At 37.9% G+C, this 17,346-nt stretch overlaps 1 protein-coding gene across 3 annotated transcripts in view; it reads right to left on the bottom strand.

Moving 5' to 3' along the window:
- Positions 1–17,346, bottom strand: part of ARK2N (arkadia (RNF111) N-terminal like PKA signaling regulator 2N) — a 75,746-nt gene that overhangs the window by 17,032 nt on the left and 41,368 nt on the right. For 2 of the 3 annotated variants that reach the window (XM_082667828.1, XM_082667827.1), the window contains exons 3-4: positions 11,683–11,865; positions 398–524 (exon numbers count right to left, since the gene is read on the bottom strand). In XM_082667828.1, coding sequence (XP_082523954.1) covers positions 398–524; positions 11,683–11,865 — 310 coding nt within the window. The remainder of the gene's footprint in view (positions 1–397; positions 525–11,682; positions 11,866–17,346) is intronic. The other variant, XM_082667829.1, reaches the window with a different exon arrangement.

Raw genomic sequence — 17,346 nt, 5'->3', positions numbered from 1 at the left:
AAAAAAAAAAAAAGAGGTGCTCTAGGAAGAGGTATGATGTCAAATGCAGATTTCTCAATTATTTGCTTCCAAAATATTTCAAGATAAAGTGAAAGGCAAGAAAATATGGATTGGGGGTGGGGGGGAGTACGGTGATACTTATGCCATACCAGAAAACTCAGTCAAGCCACCTAGACATTTGTTAAAAATAAGAGACAAACATTAGTTCTGTTTCACATACATGTGTGACCGAGATGTTCTTGATATAAGACAATATGCAACACATTCTGAAGCTCATACGTGTCTAGAATCAAAATGTATTTCTTTAACCACAGGAATTTGAGAAATAGCCCCACCATTCATGCCAGCCATGCCATGGCATGCCATACCATTTTCTTCTCTCCAATTAATATCCTACCTTGCATGTTCCTGAACTCCCACAATCTCCACTTCACTATCTGAAGAAGCAATGTTAATTTCTTCGTTGAGTGGTGCATTGCCAGCAGATGTTTTGTCACTTGCTAGGAATCCTGGATCCAAATGACCTGAGACAGAAGGGGAAAAAAATAAGCACTACATTTTGACTCCTTATAAGCAGCAGAAACAACTCACTGACAGATTTCTCCTCCCAGTTTAATCACTGAAACAGAATCCCCTCATGAAAGCTTGCCTCAGCGAAATTGTTACCCATGTGAAGGAAACTGGGCAGTGTTCTGTTAAAAAAAAAAATTATTAAACAGAATACATGCACATTGTTAAATGAATGCTGAAACAACATGGACGTATATAAAAGTAAGAACTTCAAGTCTCTCACTTTCTACTCGCATCCCTTAGGAGAAAAAACTTTGGAGTACTCTGACAAATATATATATCTAACTATAGGTATATATAAACTGTAATTATACTCTACTTCATTCTATAATGCTTTATGCATTCAAATCTAGTCTGCTTTTAAATGACCTGCATATGACAGGTTTGTCACCACTTAGAGGTCAATGGGGTTCTCTACTGCTTATCATTTTAATAGAACAAAATTCTAAACCAGAAAAGCTCAAAAGGGGACTTCCCTGGTGGCGCAGTGGTTAGGAATCCGCCTGCCAATGCAGGGGATATGGGTTCCAGCCCTGGTCCAGAAGATCCCACATGCTGCGGAGCAACTAAGCCCATGCGCCACAACTGCTGAGCCTGCACTCTGGAGCCCGCAAGCCACAACTACTGAGCCCGTGTGCCACAACTACTGAAGCCCGCGTACCTAGAGCCCGTGCTCCGCAACAAGAGAAGCTACTGCAATGAGAAGCCCGTGCACTGCAACGAAGAGTAGCCCCCACTCGCCACAACTAGAGAAAAGCCCACGCGCAGCAATGAAGACCCAACGCAGCAAGCAAGCAAGTTCAACGGCACAAATGGAGTAAATAATAGGATCACTAATATCATATTTATACTGGGATGCCTTATGAAAGATTTAACAATCTTATCTCAATTTTAAACAATTTTAACAATTTTCTCCTAAGGAATGTAGATTTGACAAAATCGGACCCAAGGGAGTTCCCTGGCAGTCCAATGGTTAGGACTCCAAGCTTTCACTGCTGAGGGTGTGGGTTCAATCCCCGGTTGGGGCCAAAAAAAAGGGTTAAAATTCAACCTATGTACTCAGCTCTTGAATGTTCTGACTTAAAAGGATGAATTTTAGAATATCTAGGAGTTAACATGGAATAAATAGAGTCGTAACAGGTACAAATTTTCATTTACTCTTTAAAGGGTATTTTTAATTGAATATATTGTCATCTGATACAAAATTATTTCTCCCTACTTAAAAAAAAATCCTTTGTGACACATCATAAAAGTTAAACCAATATAAATAAGATTTTATGTACACAGCTTTCTCTTTCCCTCTCACCTCACTCACTTCAATGCTTCAAGGTCATTAAGACACCTTGTACTTTCATACTCCTGCCAACTTCTAGTATAACCCTTTTGGAAAATCATGGACAATTCCAAAGCAAAAGCCTTACAATTTTTACACTCTCTGACCCTATAATCCCATCTCTGAGAATTTAGCCTAACAGCAAAAACTTTAAATAAGCAAAGTGTCATGATGTCAAACGATAGTCACTGGAGTGCTATGTAGAAATTTGGGAAAAGTGTAAGTATAGCATACAAAGAGTTACATATAACAAGATAAAAATATGTATGGGCTAGTTAAAAGCTATGAAAAGTAATCAAATTTGAATATGATTGTGGGTCTCTTTTTACAATTCTCTAATATTATTTCTACTCTTTTTCTTCCATTGAAAATGATGCACATATGAGAAAACAGAAGATTAAAAAGGCTTCTAGATACAACTGGTGATTGAGATTGTATTACAGTCTGCATAGGCTTGTTAACCTTCTGTATTAAAAAATAATCTAGATAGGATTCTACGTGGTGTGGGCAGTGGTACTGAACCCTACAAGCATACAAAAGGTGGCATCCACCAGACAAAACCCAGTTTTGTTAAAGCTAGGGTGGTTACTTAAGTGCAATTGGTTAAGTCTGGATTTGGTATACCTAGATTCTTGCTCTGACCCCAATACTTTGCTTGCAGCCAAGTCTTTTATCCAATTTCTACTTAAATGTTGTAGTTAAGACTGTCGTCATGAACACGGTTCCTACGGCACTGCTACGGAGGAATACAAATTGAGTCTCCCTTTTTCCCAAACCTTCAACTTGCCCATATTCAGTATTTTGAGCAGCCTTGCTTTGCGCAGCTATAACAGTCTACTTTATCTATTTGTTTCTAAAATAAATATTTGTTTATGATATGCTGTGCACTGTGCTCAGTGCCAGGAATACTACAGGGAATAAACAAGGGAGGCAGTTTCCACCCTCAACGAGCTTACAATATAGTCAGGGATAAAAAAAGCAGTCCACTGCATTATGGCTTGAAAACTAGTCTGACAGGGAGGTAAATAATAATGCCCTGGATGCACAGAGAAAAGGAATGTTTCCTGGACTTGAGGATAATCAAGGACACTGAGCTCTCGGGGAAGAGCAGGCACAGGTGAAGGGAAGTACCATAAGGAACACTGTGTGCCCTTGAGGGTATAAAAGTTTGGTGAGATTTGGGATAATGGTAGTAAAAAAAAAAAAAGTAATGAGAAATGAGCTGGCAAAGTCAGCAGAGGTCAGATCATGCGTAAGGAGTCTGGACTTGACCTTAAGAAGTAGGAAGCCAATGAAGGATTTCAGTAGAGGAATGACATGATCTGATTTTGTATTTTGAAATTTTTCCTTTTGGAGTATGGAAATGGAACCAGTAGCAGGGCAAGAAATACTAGAGGCAAGGAAACCAGTTAGACTGCTATAGTTTCCTGGGTAAGAAATGACTATGGCTGAACTAGGAATGAAACAAAAGGAGAAATATTGTGTTTCTCTAAGTACAAAGGGTGAGTAATGTTGGGAATCAGGCAAAGTAAAAACGATGCCTAGGTTTCTGATTTAGGTAACTGGATACAGTGCCATTCAGTGCACCAATGAACATGTGAGGGTGGTTGCTTAGGATGATAATGTGCTGTTGAAATGTCCAATAGGCAGTTGAAGGTACTACTGTTCTAAAGCTCAGGTCAGAGGTCTAGAGAGGAAATAACAGATTTGATAAGTCCTCCCAACAGGTGGGGAGATAAAGGTCATCCAGAGGAGTGAAGGGGGCTTAGAAGAGAACCTTGATAAACACCAATAATTAAGGGACGGGCACAGGAAGAGGAGCTCACCAAGGTTCAGCAAGAGACAGAGAAAGAAAACCTGAAGATATGAAGCCAGGGCACCATAAAAAGAGCATTTCTAGGAAGAAGTGCTTAACAATGCCCAGTACAGAGGCCCAGTAAGAGGAGGAACTAAGTAGAGGCCACCAGAATTGGTGATAAGGATGACCATACATGACCTTGGCCAGGGGAACCTCAGAGGAATGATGGGGCTGAAGCTAATGTAGCAAAGCAAGCCGAAGAAGAATGGAAGGGAAGGAAGAGCAGACACATTTTAAGAAGTCTGGCTATGGAGGAAAAGGCAATAGACGGTACTGAGAGGAATATGGGTTTGAGGGAGGGGAATGCGTATGTGCATGTAGTATTTTTACTGGCCATATTTAGAAAAAAAGGCAGAGAATAGCTTTGATGGCAGAAAGCTGAGGTAATCTTGATCTGTAAAGAATGCAGAAAGGGGCTTCCCTAGTGGTGCAGTGGTTGGGAGTCCGCCTGTCGATGCAAGGGACACGGGTTCGTGCCCCGGTCTGGGAAGATCCCACATGCCACGGAGCGGCTGGGCCCGTGAGCCATGGCCGCTGAGCCTGTGCGTCCGGAGACTGTGCTCCGCAACGGAAGAGGCCACAACAGTGAGAGGCCCACATACCGCAAAAAAAAAGAAAAAAGAAGAATGCAGAAAGACCATCTGCAGAGCACAGGTGTGGGTAGGGCAGCAGAGTCGGCTTAGAAAAGTGAAGTAGCCACTGTGAAGAAAGAATACTGCCTACGGAAAGGGGGAAGGTGCTGGGCAGCACTGAGAGCCAGGATGAGATTGCAGATAAGGAAGTTAATATGACCCACAACTTTCCAACTACATGAAAAATCATCTCCAGTGTGGATAAAGGCTGTGAGTGTGCATCCAGAGATCAGACTTGGCCAGCTGGGTACAACAGGAAAGCCAACTATACGAGGAGCTGAGGATATCGGTAAAGGAGAGTTGGGCTTAACATATGCTAGATAGGTAAAGAAATGCAGCTAGGGGGAGGTGAAAAAGGACTGGGTGATAGGTTCAATGAGGTAGAGGAATAGTGCAGTGGAAGTTAACAGTATGAGTCCAAAAACGCTGCCAGTTCGAAATGAGAAAGCATCAGGAAGAGGTAGGAGGAAAACCAATGGTTATGAGAAGTAAAACGTACTTCCACCCTCCTCGCCACTCACAAAATATACAACCCTCTGGGACCATCCATTTGTCTGTCTTGTCCCCTACTCAGTTGTTATTCTCCTTTGCCCCAGCCACCTATTACTCCCCTTCCTACAACTCTTCCACTCCACTGCCCTCTGGAGTGCTAGCTCTATGGAAAACGGCACTGAACCTTCTCTTCACCTCCTTGTGGAAACCTGACTTTCCTGAAAATGCTGCCTCCCCTGCAGGCCTCTGACTCCTACACCTCAGGTTGGGGATCAGGATCACTTACAAACTACTGTCCTCCATCCTCAAGTACCAACACCAGCAGTCCTTATCTTCCAAGTTTTCCTTTCACTCTAGAAGTTTCACTCAATGTGAAACATTATTGGCACTTAGTTTCTTTCTTTCTTCCCCCTCTCTCCTTCCCCTCTCCACTTTAAGTCCTGCTATCACTATTACTCATTATTATATGAATGCTCATTATTTGTATGGACAGCCACCCCCAAGCTCTCCATGCCTACTCACTAAGAAGCAAAGAGTAGAGAGCCCCAAGAGATACTTAAAACCCCCTGTGGCAGACTCACAGCAACGGGCTCAGCCCTAACCATACTAAAAATAAAGAAGCTAATTGAATTAAACCAAACTGAAAAGGCAAATTGTAAGAAGTCATGGTTGCTATAACCTAACTCTTCTTCCTTGATTACTCAATGCTTTTAAACAACAGAAATTAAGAAAACACAACAAGAACATGACAGAATTAGTTAATTCTTAGTAGCTCTGTGTCCAGCTCTATTTCCACAGTTCTAATTTATAATTCCAATTTGTGGAATGTTCTGTGAAATGTCACAGTCATCAATATTTCCAAATAACGAGTCTTCATTGATTAGGCCCCTCATCCTGACCCTATCACCTACATAGCCTCAATTCAGATCAGGAAATATCATCACTCTTTTTCTTTTTTAAAGAGGAACGAAATGAAAAATTACTATGCTAACTTTTGCTCATAATTTTGTATCTTAAGAAAAGCAGGGGCTTCCACGGTGGTGCACTGGTTAAGAATTTGCCTGCCAATGCAGGGGACACGGGTTCGAGCCCTGGTCCAGGAAGATCCCACATGCCTCGGAGCAACTAAGCCTGTGCACCACAACTACTGAGCCTGTGCTCTAGAGCCCGCGAGCCACAACTACTGAGCCCGCGTGCCACAACTAGTGAAGCCCACGTGCCTAGAGCCTGTGTTTTGCAATAAGAGAAGCCACTGCAATGAGAAGCCTGTGCACCACAATGAAGAGTAGCCCCTGCCCGCGCACAGCAACGAAGACCCCACACAGCCAAAAAATAAATAATAATAAATAAATATATTTTTTAAAATCTTTAAAAAAAAGCAAGTTAAGTATCACCCAAATTTAAGATTCTTCTAACTTTATTCATCCATTATGTATTCAGAAACTAATAATTTACATATTGCTTTTACATTATCAGATCAATCCAAACCATTCTGGCGGTGCACTTTTGGCCATAAAATTTATAATCCAAATTTGCTGGCATTTAGTATTGTTAAAGAACCTGTATGATGCTCTAAAACTGATCACTTAAAATCAGGGTCTGCTCTTGTAGCCATTATCTTTATTGCTTGGTCTAAAAGTCAGTACAAGATAAAACAGGGGAGGCGGGCAGGGCGGGGGATGAGGTGGAGTGGGAAGGTACAAACAAATTTCCTGGTGAGTGTTAACAACTCTAGACTAATGGTGTGAGTGTTCTACCACATTTCCTCCCAGAGCCATTAAATAAAATGTGCCACTCAGGTAACAAGTCAGCTGGGATCTACACCAAAATCTGTGGGATCCCATGCTCTGTAAGAGACACCATGGCATTCTCCAACAGCCAGGAATGCATCCCCTCCTCTATTTCAGAGCCAGGACAATTAGTCCTTTTCTCTCAATGTAACCCTCTTCAGCAAGTCACACATTCTTTTGGAAGCTCTAGTGCAGAGCCCAACACTCTTCTGGCCTTTGGGCCATATGCACACTGCACCAGCCCCCCTTGACCTCAAAGGAATCCAATGGCAAAGCAGTGCCTAAAGCATACACAAAAGTGAGTCAAAGATGTTATAAGGTTCTTCAAATACTGTCAGTGGTAGTAATCTACTCCTATTCTAGAACAAGAATAAGCTCTGTAGAAAAAGTGTAAATACCACAATTACCATATATTAAACTGAAAATAAAGCAGAGGATTTATATTTAGTTATTGTGGCATCTGGCCGTCTCTGTGTAGGTCTTTCCCTGTGTAGCTCTTTGGAAAGATAACTGCTTTCACTCTATAAGAAAATTTTAAATTTTTGTCCTCCCACTACAGATCTTTTCAACACATAAATAAATCAGAAAGTAGAAAAGGTAGTAATTAAATTATCATGGCAAACATTTTCTTTTTAAATCATATATCTACTAAGAACTAGTCCTAAGACTATTTGAAGTATATAAAATTATTACATACTGGATGACAGTGGCATGCTAGGTATAAAAAAGATTACTATCTTAAATCACTACTCATTTAGCTTTAAAGCAAACAAATTATTACCGTGTGTTAAATTTTTTCAACAAAAATATTAAAAACTTTAAAAAGTGGGAGAAAAGGAGATCAGAAATCTAAAATCTTACAGTCCACATGTACCAGCTGAACAAGAGGAAACTTGATCTCCTTCACAAGACTTGATACAATGATTTTAAAGTGCTAACAACAGAGGGCTTCCCTGGTGGCACAGTGGTTAAGAATCCGCCTGCCAATGCAGGGGACACAGGTTCGAGCCCTGATCCAGGAAGATCTCACATGCCGCAGAGCAACTAAGCCCATGCACCACAACTACGAAGCCTGCGCTCTAGAGCCTCCAAGCCACCACTACTGAGCCCCCACGCCACAACTACTGAAACCTGCGCACCTAGAGCCCGTGCTCCGCAGCAAGAGAAGCCACCACAATGGGAAGCCCACGCACAGCAACGAAGAGTAGCCCCCACTCACTGCAACTAGAGAAAGCCCGCGCGCAGCAATGCAGACCTAACACAGCCATGAATAAATAAACAAACATATTAAAAAATAATAGTGCTAACAATAGAAACATGGTCATTTTGGTCTGATCATAAAAAGCCCTACTCTAAGAACAGGAAACCCAAGATTTTTTTCTCTTCACTACAACTAAGCTTGTATTATGGACAAATCAAGATTACCAGACCTATTTTAAGGATGGGGAAAATGCTCATAGTCTACCTTCTTAATAAGAAGGCTGATGGAAAAAATGAGATCATTTGTTTAGAATTTTTAATTTCCGGGGGCATAAATACATAAATAAATTTAGTGTAATAATTATAAGCCTTCCACACCAAGAGTACTTCAGACTTCTGCTTCTTTTAGCCTCATCTACATTTATGTTTACAGTGAGCTGTTATTAGCAATAAGCAAAAATCAAGCTATTTTCAGATATACTGGTACAGTTTCCTAAACATGTCCGATGCAAAAGTTACTAAAAACAGATTCCCAGACACCATTTCAGATCTATTTACAAGATTTTCAGGGAGAAATCTAGGAGTCTGAATATTTATAAGCACTCCAGGTAATTTCTATGCTCAGGTAAAGTTTAGGAAATACTGCAGCAAGAGCAACTCATTCCAGGGCAGGAGAATAAATTAGAAATCCACTGACTGGGTCCATAAATCACTTCCTTAGCCTACTTCAGCATAAATGTATTAACATAATGCCAGTTAGCATTCCTGAGGGCCTGCTGTGTACTTCATCCTATATGAATCACATTATATGTTATTCCACATAACAGTATAATAACCTCTTGGGGTGGATACTAGTTTTATCCAAGTTTTGTAGATAGGGAAAACTGAGGCTTTACATAATTTACCTGAAGTCACACAGTATGCAAGTGGCTCTGCTGGTTCAAAATCAGGCTGTTTGCTGGCAGCAGGCTGCCACCCACTATACTGTCCACTTCTAGCATCAAGTGAGAAGGAGTAAACACATGGCAAGAGCTGAAATGGAAAGTTCAGAAAGTTTTCTGGGTCAGAAAGTTTTCTTGACCAATGGCTTTCCTAATTTCAACTCTTTTTCCTTGGTTGAAACTAAAACTAAACAGTAAAAACTATTTTGCATACAAGAACATCATCTAATTGCTTAGAAAAAGAGATAAGCTACTCTATCCCTAATGATTGCTTATGTGATTCTAAATGGAGTGGGACTGTAGACCTGGTCTGAGATGCTGCTATCAGTTAGCCACTGCTGCTATTAATTAATTAGTTCAGTGACTGGGTTTTTATTTTATTGGGAGGGAGAGAAGGAAAACTCAGATTAACCATTACAACATTTATCTTAAACTCCAAACTCAAGAATGACCATCTAATTGATACTAATACTCCCAAGTATCAAAACTATAAACTGGCAATTGAGAATAAATTCTATGAACATTTTGTTATGATATAGTAAGTATATTCAAATTCACAAGATGGGTTCCCACTATGATAATTACATCAAGACTACAGTGTATTATTAAGTTTTATTTATTACTCACAGACCTGCATGTTAGATATTAAAAAAACCCAAAACTTTGAATGAGACAATAAATGGCTTCATAAGAAAATATCATGGGGATCTCTTGAACAGTGATGTCCATGTCCTACAATATACAAAGATCTACACATGATTTGTAATATATAGAGAAAGCACACACATGTGCTTTCTCTACACATGTACCAAGAGACATGTACAGGAAATGTCAATGGTAGCATCATTTGGAATAGTACCCTAACTGTCCAAGAAGACAATGGGTAAGTCTATTATGATATAGTCATACACTGGAATACTAAATAGCAGTGAAAAGTAAATGAACTATAGCAACACATCAACAAGAATAAACTTCACAACATGTTGAACTAAAAAAGCAAGTTGCAAATGATTGCCTTCTATGTAATACTAATTAGTATTAAAACATGCTTGTTTACAGATACAAAACAAATGCAGCAGAAGTATGGAGGAATACACAGGAATGCCAGACATTAAATACCAAATTCAGGGGAGCTTTGGAGTAGAGAGGGGCTGTTTCCCTCCTCAAATATTTTTGCCATGTTTTATTTCTTAGAGCTAAGCACCAAAGGCTAGTGGTATTTTTAAATAATCAAGCTAACAATTACTTGAACCTGAAAATGTGATGCTCCCCCCCCCCACCCAATGCTAGTGACTTTAATGATACTGTAAGACCCCAAGCCTTGCACTTTTAGGTTAACTCATATTAAACTGCTAAATTTGTTGTAGATGAGAAAGTCAAATATTAACAATTCCATATAGTTCAAACTAATATTAAAATTCTCTGTATGAAAAGCAAAATAACAAAAAGTAATTGTTCATATTTTTCCTAAGAATTTACTATAAAGTGGTCTACATTTCATGGCAAGACTAAGGAAACAGGGTAGTAAAATTGAAGTAGAACGGATCACTTAACTGTCAATGGATGAAAATTAAGATAAACTACTCCCCTTTGATATAAAGTATTACTACTTGATTCTTTTCAAAGTACTTATACACATTAATAAATACTTAAAAGATCCTTGTTGGGCAAATCAAGCATTTATACATATAAAAACTGAAGTCCAGAGGAGAATCACCTTGTCCAAGGTTAAATAGGCAGTTAGCAGTCACAACACAGTTAAAACTAAATCCAGGTCCTGTTCCAAAATTAGTCACAATAAATTAATCAGAAGCTCAACAAATAAGAGAAACTTTTTTATTCAGTTTCAATCAAAGATTATGAAATGAACAATTAATGACAATGATCTGTGGAGTTCTGTCTCCCCTTTTAAACAATTTAAATATAAAAAGTTCTAAATTATAACCCACTGTTACTTTTGTAATAAAAACTCATTTCCCATAAAAATAATGTTTTAGGTAGTTATTAAGCCAACGCAATTTATAATTTAACTAGAAAACTATAATCCTTCTATGGCACTAAAGAAAATACACACTACATAAGCAGTCTGTCTCTCAATCCCTTCTACCTCTTTTCTTAAACTTTTCTAAAAGCACTAGTACTTTTAGAAAAAGGTTTAAATTAGAAAGAACGTTGGAAGAAAGAGTTTTGAGGAACATAATGAAGGAGACTTGGAGGCACTGTGCAAGGTTTTCAAAGGTAACAGCAATAGGTTTCTCAGAGAATAAAATATCACTCTTAAGAATCATCCCAGAACCAAGATAAACAACGTAAGACAGGTAGAGAGATTTTCCTGAGATAACAGAGACAGCAACGGAAAGGAGTTGGAAAAGACAAAATGAGAACAACTGTAAAGGAATTAACAGGGACACTGCACACTGAGGCAGAAGAAACAGTGCAGCATTGCACTGCAACAGCCCCACAGGGCAAATTGTAACAGCTCCCTCCCCAAACTATAAGGTCCATAAGTGAGTGAAACCACTAAGAAGGGGGGATGGGATTGCGGGTGGGGGTGGGAGGTAGTATCAGGTCATCTGGGTAATTTTTACATGTTAGGCATTTTTAACTCAAGAAGTACATATACTGAAATCTACCGATGCCTACAATTACTGTCTTAGATATTCTCATTTTTGCTTTCTTGTGATTAGGAAAGACGAATGACATGCTACCCAAATCTTTTCTGTTATAAAGGGCACCCTGGAAGCCACAATCATCTAGTGCCAGATGTCTCTTAGTTGGCCTGCTCTCCTCAGCAAGGAAAATAGCTGCCAGGACACATGCATACTATACCATCAGAGAAAGGGGGGAGCGGGGGAGGGAGACCAACCTGCCTCTGCATTCAGCTCCTCTAGAAGCCCGCTGGTCCTCCAGGTAGCTCCTGTGTCCTGGCCTCCTACAGAATTACTGTGCTCTTGAACTACTGCAGCCGCCAATAAATTGTCCACATTTACCACTTCTGGCTCAGAGCTGGTGTCAGACATATCATAATGAGCTACAACTGGAGGTCCATCTAGGGAGGAAAGAAAATGTATACTTGTATCTAACTTGTGGGGTGAAAAATACTTCTGCAACTAAGAGCCCCCTAAATGCCAGTTGTCTTTATCTTATGATTCTACATGGTCAGAAAAGCTGCACTTTATACAATCTAATATTTTGTACATGATATGAAAGTGAAAGAGATAACCCGAGCTTACAAAGATGAGGGACACATTTGGCAAGGAGGAAAAAGGGTGTTATTATGAAGAACAAAGACAAGAATATACTGAACAAAAGTTACACTGAATTCCTGTCATTCTCCTAAAGAGCAAAAGATTAAGAAAAAGGGGAAGACTCTACAGTGAAAGTGAAACTGATTTTTTAAAGAAAAACACTGAGGCAAACTATTAAGCTCAATTTATATTTTAAGAGAATGAATCTAGTTTCTTCCTCTTAGTAGCTAATACTAGAAGTCCCTAATAGATTCAGAGAAGAAAATCAAATATATATTTTTCTACTTTAAGAGCTCTACTTGACTGACATCTATTTCCAGTAAAGCTCTTTTATAATAGTAGGGATGTTATGCATCTTACAATATGCTACAAAAAGACAATGCTCATGAAATCCATCTTCAGGATTTTGCTTTGGATGTCTTATGAGGGATATTTCTATTTTATTTTCCCTGAGAAAAACAACCAGCTCATACTCCAAGGAAATGATACACAACCTTATGGGTTATTTGAGAGGAAGATGTTAAAATTCTTAGAAAAAAGAGATCCCTTCTACCTCCAAATCACCCTAACTAGCTGAAAATGGCAGCTGAGCTCTGAAGTAATTATACTGCAGTGATTCATGCTAAAATAATTCAATATTCATGCTTGTAAAATAGATACATGCTTTAAAATGCTACCCTTTTCTAATATAAAAGCAGAAAGCAAAAATAAAGTTTTCAGTCAACTATGAAACACATCCCTTACTACTACTGCCATTTTAAAATAAAATGCTTTTCCTCCCCCAAGAGCTATTTATGAAGTGCAAGCAAATCACTTATTTCCATAAAGATTTCTTAATATAATCCAACAAATTAACATTAAACAGACCTATTTTATGAAACTCTTGACTATGAAGGAATACATATGCCAACGAATCATTAAAATAGAACACAATGAAGGATTACTGTTTTAATACAAACATCCATTGTGTAAACTGTCACTAAACAAAACATGGAACACACTTGGGGTACTTATCCCTTAAGACTAAGTTCCCAAGCCATAGGTTTATGTAGCAACATTTTTAAAATAAAAAATGACCAAACATAAAAGCAAATGAGTTGTTAAGTGCCACCGTATAAGGAACAGACATGTCACAATATGAAATTCTGACGATCATGACAATTTCAGTTGACTACTTAAGAATAATTTCCAATTCCCAAAAGGGTAAATCATGTTCATAAAATTCAAGAGTGTGGCCTCAGTATCAGTTAGTAATGGATTTTAGATCAAATAGCAAAAACCTGGTTCATGTCTGAGGTTTTTCTTTTCTAAAAAAGAAAAGAAAGCTGTAACATTTATGGAGTTCTCGTCAGAGTTCAAAATGATTATTATGGAATAATAAGATACTGTGTGATGTCCAAATAGTTGGTTGCAGAAAATATGAGGGTCAAGTACAATATTGACTATTTGACCAAATGTTCTATTTTTAAAAGGGCTTTATTAAGTGTTTTGTGTTTGAAAAAAAAAATAGTGATTTATTTTAAAATTTATATCACAAATACCATTCACAACCTCTTGCCCTCACATTCCCCCCACCACAACCAAATTGAGGCAACAGGTCAACAGTCAAGTCAAAATTGTACCACTCCTACATGTGAAATCATGCAAAAAGTATAAGTGTATATGTACATGCAGAGTAACATCACCTACCCATGGAAATAACTTGTCTGAAAGTCTTCATCAGTAGGATATACAAGCATAAACTTGTTATCTGGCTTCATTCTTGTATCTTCCATATTTCCAAACAGCACACCTTATAGCTTAGCTTAAATTTAGTATTCATCATAAACAAAGACAGTAATATTTTCACATTTTAATTATACTTAAAAATTAAAATAAATTATCACTGTCAATTTTTATATCTAGTATATTCAAACAATGACAAGTCAGTACTATATCAACTTTAATAAAGTAAAGGAAAGGTTGCCTTTCCAACTTTGCCTTCCAACAAGAAACCACAATTAAGGATCTTGTGTTCCAAAGTCATCTTATACTTATTAGCAAACCAAAATTAAATAAGATGTGTTCAAAGCACTTAGCCTCAGGGCTTGGACTTTGAACCGCTAAGTGTGAATATTAGCTAACTGATGGGGACAATCTGTGATATTCTTTAAAAACACGATTCTTGCTACACAGCAGAATTAAGAGACAGGTAAGATCCTTTTAAAATGAGTATCTCTTGAAGGAAAAAATAAAATCAAACCACTGAGGAGGAGCTAGAAAAACTCAGCATATTAATAACAGAAGCAGCTAGCTACGCTTCCAGTTTGACTCCACCAATTCATTACAGGATGGAATAAACATGAAGCTACTGTCCTTCCTCTCGCTGATTGTTAAAACAACTGCACCGCTACTAAGATTATTTTGACTTTCAAAAACATCAAAATAGTCACTTCAAGTAAAATTACACATGGAAACATTTCCAATTTAAAATGTAGTCACTAAGCAGTCCATGTTTACAACATAAAAGGTTATCCAAACCGTACATTCTCCCATTTGGTATCTGTCAATCTTACAACATCAATTTATAATGATGAACTTAACTAGTTTTTCTATAGTCATTAAGAGCATCTCTCTATAAAGGTAAATTTAACACAATTATTTAATAACTACTTGGTCTGTAGTTAATCCAAGTGCTGTTTCTTCTCCTGATTGAAATATCTTGAAATTTTTGCTGCTCATTACAAGGGAAGAAAAATAAAAGGTCAAGCAATCCACCGACTATGTTTTATTTCAGAACATCAACTTGTCTATATTATGCTAGATAGGTTTGTGTCCTCTCTCTGACTTCCTAGTCTATAAACAGGTTCTAACTTTTCAAATACCAAAATACAGATGTATCTGTTCATCACACATTCCTGATACAGTGAAGTTTACCCGTGTGACTTTAAACCTTCTGTATTATTATCGACAAATGTTTAATTTTATGAATTAGTTTCCTTTTATTCAAATATGTTCTCTTCTAAATCTCATGGAAAAAATTTGAATCACAGAAACAAAAAACCAAAGCAAACCAAAGCCTAACACCCTCTACTACGTTTATCTCTGACAAATCCCTCTTTTCAAAGTTAACAACAAAAAGCACAGAATTTTAGAACTACAGAATACATAATTTACCAGGCTCATTTTACAGATGAGAAATTTGAGTCCTCGGTAGGTGAAACCAGAATAGTTTACAGTTGTTACCAGTGATGAGGGAATGGGAAATATACAGAATGAGACTGGGAGCAGCATAGGAAGTACACAGATTTTTGGCAGCAAATATGTAGGTTAAAGTCCTGCCTACTTAACTGTATGACTGTTTGTTCACAGGGTTATGGTTAAGGTTAAAGACATAACACAGAACACAATAGTTCAAACACTGGTCCAATGCCCCACCTTTCCATTATAATTAGCACCTACCCTACTTCATTATTTGCTTGCTTATCTTTGTATGTAAACTCTGCTGTACACAGCCTGCAAGCAAGAAGCTTTGAGAAATCATCACTGACTGGGCTGGTGCCTTCTACTGGTCATAGATTAACCCACTTGTTAAGTAAATGCTTTGCTGGGATTAATGAGGTCATCACACATGTGGCTTTCGTATTTTTATTTTTGTTTGAAGTGAAATGCCAGCTTGGATGTATTCATATGAAAGTGTTTCAAAGCCAAATAGAGATCATTTGGGATTATTTCATATTTGGCATCATTCTTGCCTACAGAGAGAGCCCTTGCACTAACACAAGTTTTGTCAGTCTCCCAGTATGAAATCTAATCAAATCTAGGAAACAGAATTCCTCTTGTATCCCAGAGACATCTGGAAACACCACTCCTCCTTCTCTCTCTATTGCTAAGTCTTAGGCCCAAGAAAAGGTGGGGCAAATGGACAAATACAGTGTTTGCTCATTCAATTCCCATTTCAATGGCTATAGTAATATACAATAAAACCCAGAATAAATCCCTTCTCTCCTCTTTACTACAGCCAATCTCCCCAAACCCCTCACTAGGAGAGAAAAAAAATCCACCTTGCTGCAAAGGACCCCACAGAGGTTCTGTTGCCCCAGTCATTAAAGGGCCTAATAAACCCAGTGCCATTATCTACAACATCTAGAGAGAGTGGGAGGGGGTGGAAATCACACTCAGCCTCAATCCAGATAGTGAGATTCAAAAAGTTACATCTAAAAGAAGAGTTCTTAGAAATTACCTAGGCGAGGAGTCTAAGAAGGAGGAGCATGTGTGTGGTGACTAAGTAAGGAAAAGAAGTGTAGGGGGAATAAGGTGTGGGCCTGAGGGACTGAGAAAAAGGGAAAACCTCAAGAGTTGCAGAAGGGAATTTGCATTTTGGTAGAACCTATCCAATAAGAAAACAGCTTTTTCATTACACATCTAAATATTTACCAAGATGAAAACTGATTATTTTGCAAATGAGAAAAAATACTTGAGAATACATATGCTGTATTTTATTACTATCAGTATATATACACACATGGAGCGAGAACAATTAGAATAAAAAGAAAACAGTCATTTTCAAAGCATCTCTTGGAAAAGATAACTACATCAACCAGAAAAGACAAAAAATCTATATAGAAAAGGGCCATCTCTAGAAAAACAACTTTAAGTACCAAAACTGTGTATCTTTTCTTTATAACAGTAGCATAAAGCTCTTTTAGAAAAAAGAAAAATAAAAAGATAGTGCTAAATGAAAATGAAATGCAGCAATATGCACTGAAATTTTATGTTTAAGAGTTAAAAAAACATTTTAAAAATAAAATTGAGTCAGTAACTATTTTGTACTTTTCGCATTATACTCATCTCAATTATGAAAAATTTAGATGTTATAGTTTCCAAGGGAGGAATAAAGTTTTAAGGATTACATCTGTTCTTACATCATACTGACAAAAAAACAGGTCATTTTGCCCACCCAGAAAAGTTACCTACGATACTGATGAAGAGTTAACTTTGAAAGTATCAAAGAGGAAGTAAAAGGAAATATTCAAGATTAAATACAGAAAACAGGGCACTTGAAGAGGTCACCGTCTTTCAATTTATCTTTGTATCTCAGGGACAAATCCACAACCTACTGCTTTGAGGATTCAGATCTATAGAGAACAAAACTAAAATATCTGCACTACATACACGAAGGAAGAAGATGAAAATCAGATATGACTTTAGCTACATCCTCATGTCTATGTACCCTGCAAAAGACACATCCATTCCGGCTTTTTGATTATTCCTCAATGTAGTCTAAATTTTGATATTTTCTA

The sequence above is a fragment of the Grampus griseus genome, assembly GCF_964374135.1.
Source record: "Grampus griseus genome assembly, chromosome: 12".
In the NCBI taxonomy this organism is placed as follows: domain Eukaryota; kingdom Metazoa; phylum Chordata; class Mammalia; order Artiodactyla; family Delphinidae; genus Grampus; species Grampus griseus.
Note: the sequence above shows the minus strand (reverse complement) of the source record. Positions and strands in the feature narration are given on the sequence as shown.